The following is a 13,071-nucleotide window of genomic DNA, read 5'->3' on the forward strand; positions in this document are numbered from 1 at the left end:
TATTAAAATTAATTAGTCAATATAGGTATATTACTATTAACTGAAGTCTGTTGTTTATAATAGGTTTGTGTTAGGGTTTTTGACAAATGTATAAGGACATGTATTCACCATTACAGTATCATATAGAATATTTACTGTTCTAAACATTCCTTGGGTTTCACCTATTCTTCCTTCCTTCCCTAATCCCTGGTAACCACTGATCTTTTTACTATTTCTGCAGCTTTGCCTTTTCAGAATGTTATATACTTGGAAAAATACAGTTTATAGGTTTTCCAAATTGACTTATTTCTCTTAGCAATGATGCATGTTATTTCATGGCATGATAGCTCATTTCCTTTTGTCACTGAATAATATTCATTGTATGGATGTGCTACAGTTTATCTCCTCAATTGAAGAATATTTTAGTTGCTTCCAAGTTTTAGCAATTATGAATAAAGCTGCTATAAATATTCATGTACTGGTTTTTGTGTGAATGTCAAGTTTTCAAATTACTTGGGTAAATACCAGAGTGCAATTGCTGTATTGTGTGGTAAGAGTATTTTTAGTTTTGTAAGAAACCACCAAACTGTCCTCCAAAGTGTCTGTACCGCTGCATTTACACCAGCAATGAATGAGAGTTCCTATTGCTCCAATCCTTGACAGCAATTTGTGTTGTTAGTATTTTGAATTTTAGCCACTCTAGTAGGTGTGTAGTGATATCTTGTATTTGTTTTGTTTTATTTTTTTAGAGAGACACACAGACACAAGTAGGGGGAGGTACAGAGGAAGAGGGAGAGAGAGAATCTTAAGGAGGCTCCATGTTCAGTGTGCAACTCTATCTTGGGCTCAATCTCATGACCCTGAGATCATGACCTGAGCCTAAATCAAGAGTTGGACACTTAAGCAACTGAACCACCCAGGTACCCCTGCAATATTATTATTTTAATTTCCATGTCCCTGATGACATACGATATGGAGCATCTTTTTATATGTAATTTCTATCTGTATTTCTTCTTTGTAAGGTGTCTATTCATACCTTTTACCAATTTTTAATTGGGTTATTTGTTTTCTCATTGCTGAGTTTTAAGTTATTTTTATGTTTTGAATACCAGACCTTTATCAAATAAGTGTTTTGTAAATATTTTCTCCCAGTGTGTGTATTGTCTTTTAATTCTCACAATAGTGTCTTGCAAGCAGAAGTTTTAAATGCTAATAAAGTTTAACGTTAATTTTTCCTTTCACAAATGATGTTTTTGGTGTTTAATCTAAGATGTCATTGCCAAACCCAAGGTCACCTAGATTTTCCTGTTTTTTTTTTTCTACAAATTTTATACTTAATGTATTTTGCATTTAGGTCTGTGATCCATTTTGAGATAATTTTGTAAAGGCTATAAACCTGTATCCCCATGCATTTTTTTCCAGATAGATGTCCAGTTGTTATAACACCACTTTTTTAAAAAAATTATTCTTTCTACATTGAACTACCTTTGCTCCTTTGTCAAAGATCATTTGATAGTATACATGTGGGTCATTTCTGGGCTTACTGTTCTATTTCATTGATAGTTTTGTCTACTCTTTTTGCTGATATTATTTCTCTGAAGTGTTTGGGAATTTTTACAGATATATGTTCAAATTTAATTTCTTACTCTCTCTAATTTGATCTTTAACCTTTTCATTGTGTTTTTAATAATTATAATTTCTATTTTGAGAAGTTCTATCAAGTTCTTTTTTCAAAGAACTGTCTGGTTCATTCCTTACAGTATTTTGTTATTGATATGATTGTATTCTGTCTTTTATTTCTACAAATATTTTATACCATTCTATATTCTATATCTAACATACTAGAATTTATAGTCTTAAGGAATGTAAATCTAATGTTCCCCTCATGGTAACTTGTCTTCACAGGTAATCTTTCTATGAAAGATTTGCTTATTCCTAACATGTAATGATATGTGATCTAAATTGTGGGAAATTTCCCCCAGGAAGAATTTATAACTGTCTCTTCTTTGAACCAGGGTATATCAAGAAGCTGAGACTACTTCATTCTCATTCTTTGTTTCTGCAGAACAAAGTCCTCAAAGTGGTCTCCCCTCTTTTTTCCTGGGCTAAGGTGCATTTTCCTCCCAGCAGTGCTTTTATCAGTGCTCTCCTCAAAACCCTACTCTTCCTGTCTACTTCTTGTTCACATCTCAGGTACCCACTTACTTTTATTTCCTTTTTGTTGCAGTGTGGTAGTCTTTGGAGATCTCAGTTACTTACTACTTGTGAGATCAACAATGCAATAGAAAGTTCTTATGCATGATATGTGCAACCACAGAGCTCTTCAGAGAATTAAGACTGCTATGATGCAGAAAATGTGAAGATCTTTCTTTCTAAGTTGTGATATTCGATACCCTAGGACAATGAGGGCCAGATATTTTCTCTTAAACAGTTTTGTTCTGACAATGAAAAGTTTTCCTCAGATTTATTGTCTAGGCCCTTTTTATTTTTTTATTTATTTTTTAAAGATTTATTTATTTATTTATGATAGACATAGAGAGAGAGAGAGAGGCAGAGACACAGGGAGAGGGAGAAGCAGGCTCCATGCCTGAAGCCCAACGCGGGACTCGATTCTGGGACTCTAAGATCGTGCCCTGTGCCAAAGGCAGGCGCCAAACCGCTGAGCCGCCAGGGATCCCTGTCTAGGTACCTTTTAATAAAAAAGTCTCTCTCATGGTTGGACTATTCTAGTCTTAACATTTAACATGAGAACTTCATATGTATTGTTGAAGAAGGGTTTAATGTTGACTCAAATTCTTGTGCTTTTTTTCATTGAAAGTGGGGTTTATTTCTCTACATTAAAAAAAAGATTTGTTTACTCATTTTAGAGAGAGCACAAGCAGGAGGAGCAGAGGGAGAGGGAGAGAGAATCTCAAGCAGACTCTATGCTGCGTGTAGAGTTCAACACAGGGTTTTATCTCTGGATCCTGAGGTCATGACCTGAGCTGAAACCAAGAGTGGAATGCTTAACCAACTGAGCCACTCAGGAGCCCCTATATCTCTACATTTTTAATAAAATAAAAAATTTGTTACTATATGCTATATGGATTTATAGTAATAGTTACTTTTTTTTACATGTCTAATATAAATAGTGGGTTAGAGCTTTGCATTTATTACTAACTACTACAATAATCCTAAAGGTAGGTAGTCCTTTTCTAGAGATAAATAAATGAGAAGTTGGACTAGTTTATAAAAGATAAACCACAACTTCAGTTTATATGCTAATCAAAAATAGAGGAAATAAAATTTTATGACAGATCAATATCCCTATAAAAATTTATGTTCAGTCTTCAATTCAGATCTTTGCAATTGGTTTTGTCAAAAGAGATCTTTTAATTTTTCCAGGAACTTTATGAAAATAAAGTTAGGGATTAATCTTTATGATTAATATGAAAATAAAAAGTTAGAGATTAATCTTTAATGATTAATACATTAGTGGCATATATCTACATGCCACTATAATCAGTTATATACTGATATACTATAACTGATTATAGTGGCATGTGGAACCCCTTTGAAAAAATAATTAAATGTTTTTGAAACCATAAAGTCATTGTTAATGAGCTGTATCTACCGATAAGGGAGATGATCAAATGAATTCATAACTAAAGACTAACATTTCCAAAAAATTTAAAAATAAGTATAGAGGAAGCTGATTAGAATGACACTTTATAGTGGCATTATCTAAAGATTGCTGATTGATTGATTCGTTGATTGTTTCATTTAGTATCTAGGGCATATTAAATACATTGGCCTTATTAGAGAACATTTTTCTTCAACTTACTATTGTAATACAATAATAAAATCCATTATATACAATAAAATATACAATAAATAAAATAAAATGTAAATCAATTTTATATAACATATAATATATTATCTATCTCTCTCTATATAAAGTGATCTTAATATGTATCAAATTATACCTTAACCTTCTTCTAATATGCAAAAATAATGTTCATTCTTTTTTCAATTTTCAGCAAATAAATGTGTAGATGCTATAATATTTAAAAGACAAATTCAAGAGTAAAAAAATCTATAAAAGATTGAATAGATTCTACTTTTATGACTTGTTTTAATTAATTTAAAATGAAAAATGCAAATTGCCTTGGGGAAGCCACATAAATATAATTAATCAATAAATATTTTATTAAAAGTGCATTATGTCCCCAGCTTGTAGACAGAACTGAATAGGATGCAGAAGATATAGGTAGAAGTATTTAGGATATTTTAGCTATTGAGGACAAACCCTAAATCTCAGTAGTTTAACATAATAGAAGTTTCTTTCTCACATCAAGCTCTATAGGGTTATTTTTGATTGGTAGGCTGTTCCAATTTAGGAATTTAGGGCTCTTTCAAACTTTTGTTCTCTCATGTTTCTGTGTGGTTTTTCAAGTCTACTCTGTTCATTTGCTTCAAGCTGGAAGAGAAAAAGAAAATTTTCTGTTGGAGGTTTTTTTGTGTGTGTGTGAGGTGGAGGCAGGTTTTGATGGGCCTTGGTCTGGAATGGTACACATCACTCCCACTCTCTCTTCCATGTTCCATTGGCTAGAACCCAGTCATGTGACTACATCTAAGTGGAAGAGAGGTTGGGAAATGTAGTTTAGCTCTGTGCCCAGGAAGAAAAAGACATGGTTTGTTGTAGCATAGAGAAGTTTTTGAGATAGATATAAAATTATTGTATATTAAAAATTGAATTGTTATTATTTAGATATGTATCTATCATTTGGATATAAGGAAGTAAGACATATAAAGTTTAAATAACCTTATATAAAATAGAAAAATCAATACATAAATTCAGGTCATTTTAACCATAAGACTGGGCTCTTTTATTTCTTAGGCACAATCTAGTAGAGGAGGCAGGAAGTAACTACATGTCATGTAGTTAGGGAACTCTGCCAAGGCCATTAACTGGTGCTCTTTCCCTTGGCCTGGGATAGTGTAATTGGTGTATAGCCCAAAGATTATTTTAATTGATTTACACAGTAATTTAAAAGTTTTTGAAAAGTAAGTTACTGTCTTAGTGTGCTCAGGCTACCATAACATAAAACCGTAAATTGTCTTAAACAACAGGAAGTTATTTCTCACAGTTCTGGAAGCAGGAAGTCCAAGATCAAAGTGCCAGTTGATTCATTTTCTGGTGAGAGCTATCTTCCTCATTTGCAGACAGCTGCCTTCTTGTTGTGTCTTCTCTTAGCCTTTACTTGTTGTGTGTTTGTGGAGAGAGAGATCTTTCTTTCTTCCTCTTCTTAGAATACTACCAATCCTATCATTTCAGTCCCTACACTCATGATCTCACTTAACTTTATATCCTAAAAACTTTATCTTCAAGTACAATCACATTAGGGGCTAGAACTTCAACATACAAATTCTGGGGAGACGCAGTTCAATCTATAGCAGTTACTATTATTTAAAAATCAAAACTTCACATGAAACTTCAGATTTCTAGCTATTGTGAAATAAAAAAAAAAAAGAAAAAGAAAAAAAAAAGCCACAAAAACAAAACAAAAACCTGCAGGATCTGACCACTTTAGACTTTCTCTTAGTACATGACAAAACAGAAACAAAAACAAAAAATGGAGGGGGTGGTTGTTGTGGCTTCTGCTTTACGGGCATTCTTTTCGGTTCAGCACAGTCCCCATCTTTTAATACCTGTTTGGCTATTGTAAGCATTTAATTTTGTGTTCCTTGGGTATAGAACCTCCTGAAAGTGCTCTAGAGCTCTGGTGTGTAACTCTAGGTTTTATATGTATCTCCCCTTCATTGGCTTGAGGCAATTGAAGTTCCTTCTTTGTAGGTGAGTTTCCTTGCAGGTGAGCTTCAATAAAGCAGTGGATTTTGTCCATAGACAGCGTTTCCTAGGCTATGGTCTAGGAAATCATGAAAGTTATCTTGTGAACAGTACTCAAGTGTCAAATAGTTATTTGGATATATGGTCTATTTTCTGACCTTGCCATCATTCTTTTTTTAAAAAAAATTATTTTTTATTTGAGAGAGAGAGAGCGAGAGAGAGTGAGCGAGCACAAGAGCATGAACAGGTGGAGGGGCAGAGAGAAAAGCAGACTCACCACTGAACAGGAAGCCCCATGCAGGGCTCTATCCCAGGACCCTGTGATCGTGAGCTGAACCAAAGGCAGACACTTAACCGACTGAGCCACCCCAGGTGTCCCTAATCTTTCTATGTCTTTGTGGTTTTCTAATTATATCTCTATCATTTCTTTTAATCTACCTCTCTTATTCATATTTAAGGCAGTTATTTGCAGACTTCACATAGTTTTAGACAATAATGCATACCTACTGAACACATAGAACTATATGTTTTTATTTCAAAAGGGACTCAGAATATACTGTCAAATTACATTTTGTGATGTAGAATATACATCATAACATCTTACAGCACTTAGGGCCTCATTCTGAAAATTATATCATTCCTACTTATAACATTTGACTCTTCCATTTCAACCTTCCACATCTTTTACTTCTTGAAGATGGTCCTTCAGAGAACAGATCATAAACACTGGTCCATGTACACCAGCTACCACATCTTGAAAATTCTCAAGGATTAGATGAAGCAAGCAACTCAATCATACACCTAGAAAATGACAAGAGTGAAGGTCTTAGCATTTTGGTGTAAACTTCTTAGTTATTACAAAGATGATCTGTCCAGATCACAGATTCGGATAAAGTTCCAAGTCTTATAGCATGGACTTCATGTAGACAAAGGAAAAAGGCCACACTTTAGTACTTCTTGGGTCTCAGTTTGTTTATCTACAAAATGGGGATGATAGGAATATCAGCTAATATGGTTGTGTAAAGATAAATTATCTGATACATATATACTGCCTAGAATGGTGACTGGCACTTAATAAGAACTAACACTTTTATTATTTTGGGGGGCAATATATACAAAGGTTAGACATTTTTTAAAGCTTTATTTATTTTAGAGAGAGTGAGAGGGAAGGCAAGTGAGGAGATGGGCAGAGGGAGAGAAAACCTCAAGCAGTCTCCCCACTGAGCACAGAGCCTGATGCGGGGCTCGATTCCAGGACCTTGATAGAGATCATGACCTGAGCCAAAATCAAGTGTCTGCTGCTTAACCAACGGAACCACCCAGGCACCCTGACAATGGTTTTAAAGTCAATTTAGTTTTCATTTGTACCCTGTGTACTCTACTTCCTATTTATATAAATTAAGTTTCCAGTTTCTTTATGTATAGAACGGGCAATAAAGAATAACAGCCTTGCCAGGTCATATGAAATATATAATGAGACAAAATAGTGTAAGGATCTTAGTCCAATATTTGGCATATGAACAAATACCTAATATATTACAGGTAGATGTGTAAAACAGATGATTGTAGAATGCAATTAACAAATGGGGAAAAAAAAAGATCTTGGTAAAGCTTCTAATGATATCAGTGACTGATTTTAAAAATGAGTGGATTATTGCTCCGTGTGTGTCTATAGTGTGAGATTAGGCATGAAAATGCCTAATGTCATATTAAATCAAATTCCGTTGCTATTTGAATCAATTTAAGTTAAATTGACTTACATAGCCTTCTTAACGTATGTTGTATTTATTTTGTGTAAAGAATTAATACGGTGTTTTAGGAAACTTTGGCCAGGAGAAAAAAAGCTGTTATAAATATCTTATAATATGTTCTTATTATTTACATTGAAAATGAAATGAAAAAAAAAAAGAAAATGAAATGAGAATAGCCTTCTTGAGGATTTTTATATTCATTGCCATGTGACAAATATTGACTAAGATGTTTGTCAGTGTTAATTTTTAAGTATGATCATTTTTGATAATTATTGAAATAAGTTGTCAGGATGAATGCTTAGCATTTAAAAATATTGACCAACTTCTCATGGTGGTTGTCAATTGAAAATTGAAGCAGATTTTCCAGAAACAAATGTCATTACTTGACACTGAATGATAATTTACTATATCCAGTGGATCTTGCTATTGGCATTTTTAGTATTTGCTGTGGATTGAAACCTTGCTACAAGTAGGAATTGCCTAGAGAAGGATATTTAGAATAGAGAAGCCATACAGACCTCCACCCTTGGAGATCTTATTTCCTCAGGAAAGGGATCAGAAATCTGTACTTAAAAACCATCACAGATGATTCTGGTGATCTTCTGGATTGGGAAATGCTGATCTTTTGCTGTAGCACATCTTTATTCCAGTCCAAAGATATAGTGCATGAGATTTTCATAAATTAATGGAAAGATTCAAATAAATATACTTTTTGGTAATGAATATGTGAACTCTATTTGAATCATTTTGGAGGAATTTTAATTATGTGACATATTTATGTAAGGGCTTTAATCAATTACAGAAATAAAAGTTTTAAGAAGACTCAACTTAAAAATTAAATTTTGACATTGATATTCCTAGAAATCTGATGCTCATAAAATATTTCTCACTGAGGCACACTATGCACAATTTTGATAGTGGATATTTTTAAAGAGCAGAATGTTTAGGTTTCACTTTTTTTTTAAGATTTTATTTATTCATGAGAGACAGAGAGAGAGAGAGAGAGAGAGAGAGAGGCAGAGACACAAGCAGGCTCCATGCAGGGGGCCTGACGTGGGACTTGATCCCGATCCTAGGTCTCCAGGATCAAGCCCTGGGCTGAAGGTGGTGATAAACCACTGAGCTACCTGGGCTACCCTAGGTTTCACATTTTTGGCTTTTGCTTTTTAGATTAAATAGTCGTGTATATCGACTTAAAAATCTTTCCCTTGGTAACTATTTTTTGATGATATTTAAATTTTAATTTTTCTCTCTTTTGACTTTTAAAGCCGGAGTTCTTACAGTATTCTAACAGCTCACAATGTGTTTATAAAGCAATATCCTAAAATATTCCTGCAGAAAACACACAGACTGCCTGGACTTTTCAAACAGGAGGGAAAAAGGTAATGATGTCTTCTTTTGGAAGCAAGGTTGATGTGTGTGTGTGTGTGTGTGTGTGTGTATGTGTGTGTGTGTGTGTGTTAAAGAACAAATGGAGCTCAAATAATGGAAGCATTTGATGTATTTCCAACACTCCATGGGAAGGAGCTGCTGAGGAAATGGAGTTTGATAGGGAAGAGTAAATTCACACAATCGTTTTGGAGAAATTTTAATATATGGTATGATAATTGGGACTAATAAATGTATGTTGCTCCTTTAGTTTTATCATTAAAATAAATAAGCAACTAGTCTTATATAATAAACATAAGAAAAGAAAATACTATTAGTACTGTGAAAAATACAATAAAAAATATGAAGAGAACTAAGAAAATTATAAATTATGATAGACAACCCTATGTAACTTGAGATTAATTTGATAATCTAGATGTTATTGGTTAATTTTCTAATAAATGTGCTACTGAACTTATTCAAGAAGATAAAAATTAAAAAAATTATTAGTATAAATAGAAACTGTGAAAAGTACTCTTCAAAATTATTTTTTGAAGAAAAAAAAAAGAACAAAAGCAAAAGTTAAAAACCCATAGCCTGAGTGATATTGCCAGATGTTTCTTTCAGAAGTCCAAGAAAAGGTAATTTTTCTGCAATTTAATTTTCCCGGAGTGTCAAAAATAAAAAGTAGTTTGTGAATTTACTATACGTGGAACTCTGATATCAAAATTTAATAAGAGTAGTTACAATAATAAACAAATAGCAATTTTAATTATGATTATATAGCCAAACACAATAAAATATTAGCAAATGAAATAATACAATAGTGTATTAGATTTGAACATCAGAGTTAAGTTGCCTTCATCTCATGAGTGTAAAGAATGTTCATCATTAGAAATCTATTATTTTAATTTTACAAGATTAGCTCATGAAGAAACTGTATGATAAATGATGAAAAGATATTTGTTGTAATTCAGTATCTGTGTCTCATAGTAAAAGTGAAATCATGCTTTTATTTGTAATGTGCGCAGGAGGTGGCTACTATAAAATGAAAAACGTTTATATTTTCAGCCAGGAAGAAACTAAAGTAGCAATAAAAATACTTTGAATTTAATGAATTAAAATAAAATTTCATAAAATATATTAAGAAATTATAAATCTCTAAACTTAGCTTACACTGGTCCTTCATGTAATGTGATGAACCCATATATGCCTGGATTGTGGGTTTAGAGCTTAGGTAATTCAGAGATTTTTTTGGCAGAATGTAATTAATGAGTAAACATGAATCTTGGCAGACACTGAATACCTACACTATTAAAATTATTCATCAATAGCCTTTACCTATTATCATTGCCATGTTCAACTATTCAATTCAATTGAGAGTTCAGTGAATTCTCTAATTCATTTAACATAAATATCATGTGACAGATAAAATAGCAAGACTTGGTTGTGAACATCTGGTAAGAATGCCTGATAGCAGGGCATTTGCTAAATATTGAAGTGCAAAGAGAGTAGAAGAAATGCTTCCTACAACCATTAAATCCACTTGGAGCAATGCTACATTAATCCCTGGGAAACAGTTCTACCTGAGTAAAAAAATGTGAATAGAGGGCAAACATCAGATCAAGGACTGCTCAGAACTGTGATAATCATTTAAAAAATATTTTATTAATCAACTTTAGGGAAGGTAAATATGTGGTATAGTCACAGATACAGGATATCAAATGGACAACATTTCTCTTAAAAAAGCATTGAATTTTGACCCACATGACTTGGATTTCAGTTTCTGTTTTGCCCAGTTGTGGCAGCATGACTTTAGAATAGTTTCTGAACATCGACTGCTCTGTTTTTACTCAGGAAAAGAAGATAATATTAATGTCCTACTTTACAGTTATGCATGGAAAGAACTTTTTTATTGTACTAGCTCTTATTGTTATCATGGACTATGGATATAGGCAGTGATATTTTATACAGACTTAACACCATCTGTAGAGAAATTCTACCTTTAAAAAAAAAGGATTTTATTTATTTATTCGTGAGAGACACAGAGAGAAAGAGGCAGAGGGAGAAGCAGGCTCCATGCAGGGAGCCTGGAGTGGGACTTGATCCTGGGACTCCGGGATCATGCCCTCAGTTGAAGGCAAACACTCAACCATTGAGCCACCCAGCCGTCCCAACAAGTGACTTTAATATCCACCCTCTTTTAAACAAAAAAAGACAGACATAACAACTTTTAATTGAAGTGTAATTGACACAAAATATTACATTAGTTTCAGGTATAAGAGACAGTGATTCAACAACTCTATACATTTTGCCATGTTTACTACAAGTGTAGCTACCATCTGTCATCACACAATCCTATTACAATACCATTGACTATATTGCCCTAGGCTGTACCTTTCCTCCCTTGTTCCTTATTTATTCCATAACTGGAAGCCTGTATCACCCACCCGCCTTCACCTGTTTTGCCCATCTCCCCACCAACCAACCTCCCTTCTAAAAACCACCAGTTTACTCTCTGTATTTGTGGGTTTATTTCCACTTTTGCTTATTCGTTTGTTTTGTTTTTTAGATTCCTCATGTAAGTGAAATAAAATGGTATTTGTATTTTTCTGTCTGATTTATTTCACTTAACATAATACATCTGGGGCCATCCGTTTTGTTGTAAATGACAAGATCTCATTCTTTTTATGGCTTACTAATATTCCATTGTATATATACCACATCTTCTTTATCCATTCATCTATCAGTACATCTTGGGTTGCTTCTATGTCTTGGCTGTTATAAATAATGCTGTAATAAACAGGGGCGCATAAATATTTTTTAATTAGTGTTTTCATTTCTTTGAGTAAATACCCAGTAGTGGAATTATTGAATTATATGGTATTTCTATTTTCAGTTTTTTTTTAAATTTTTATTTATTTATGATAGTCACAGAGAGAGAGAGAGAGAGGCAGAGACACAGGCAGAGGGAGAAGCAGGCTCCATGCACCGGGAGCCCGACGTGGGATTCGATCCCGGGTCTCCAGGATCGCGCCCTGGGCCAAAGGCAGGCGCTAAACCACTGCGCCACCCAGGGATCCCTATTTTCAGTTTTTTTGAGGAAACTCGCTACTCTTTTCCACAGTGGCTTTATCAATTTATATCCCCATAGACAGTGCATGATTTACATCATCACCAACATTTGTTATTTCTTGAAACAGGCATAGACTTTTAATCAGTACACCTTTATATCAGTTCATTTCTGGAGGAAAAGAGGTTTAAGGAAATGATAGTATCAAAAATAATTCACCTCCACAGAACGTGGTATGTTGAAGATATATTTATTAAATAAGTAACTTTTGGGGAGTGTAGGAGTTCAAGTGTTTACAAGGGAGCTTGTATTTTTATTTGATTTTTATAAATCATTTGACTTTTTTGGTAGTAGAGACAATTTGATTTTTTTTTTCTTTTGTAGAATGAAAATAATGAGTAAACTACAACTTTCTACTGGGAAATTTTAGCCCACATTTTTGACCCTTTATTCATTTATCTGTGGCCTTATTTTAAACTACAAAGCTGTGTATGGGCTTTGGTTATAATGTACTTGAATGTACTTGTCTCATTAAATTTTGCATCATATCAAATGTTGCACTTAATATGCAGAGTGTGGCATTTTAGAATTTGTAATATATTTTTATTCAAGACATTTTAATGAAGTACAATCAGTTATCTATTATCTTAAAAAAATTCATTCTAGTTAGACATAGGCTTGAATAAGGACAAAGAGGAAGGAGTAACTTGCTAGCTATGTTTAGAAGGAGTTTCAGGTTTACAACGTAAAACAAGTTTTAACAGGTTTATTACTAGGTAATGGAAAAATTTAGTAAAATCATTTTAACCTAGCTTGTGTTATTAACTTACAACCGAATAATTTGACCTGTGAAGAGTAAAAGGATTTTAGCAGTGTGCTATGGTGTGCTTCCTGCCCCCCAACCCCAGGATTTTACCAACAGTATTCCTCAATGTACTAAAGGCATCTTGACTAGAAGAGGTCTTCTGGGGTGATTCTTATGGATCCAGAAGACTGTATGCTCAGTTGACCAAATTACCAATCACTCTAAAGGCTGTCAAAGCATGTTTTGTGCAAAGAATTGATGCTTC

The 13,071-nt window shown here is 33.5% G+C and overlaps 1 protein-coding gene across 16 annotated transcripts in view; it reads left to right on the plus strand.

Moving 5' to 3' along the window:
- The window catches only part of CNBD1 (cyclic nucleotide binding domain containing 1), a 531,845-nt gene that overhangs the window by 83,185 nt on the left and 435,589 nt on the right, over nucleotides 1-13,071 (plus strand). For all 16 annotated transcript variants that reach the window (XR_005381188.1, XM_038579686.1, XM_038579692.1 and 13 more), the window contains one exon: nucleotides 8,829-8,942. Coding sequence is in view for 15 of the 16 variants with exons in the window: in XM_038579686.1 (XP_038435614.1) it covers nucleotides 8,829-8,942 (114 nt within the window). In the remaining variant the exon portion in view is untranslated. The remainder of the gene's footprint in view (nucleotides 1-8,828; nucleotides 8,943-13,071) is intronic.

Source organism: Canis lupus, chromosome 29, assembly GCF_011100685.1.
Source record: "Canis lupus familiaris isolate Mischka breed German Shepherd chromosome 29, alternate assembly UU_Cfam_GSD_1.0, whole genome shotgun sequence".
NCBI classification, from domain to species: domain Eukaryota; kingdom Metazoa; phylum Chordata; class Mammalia; order Carnivora; family Canidae; genus Canis; species Canis lupus.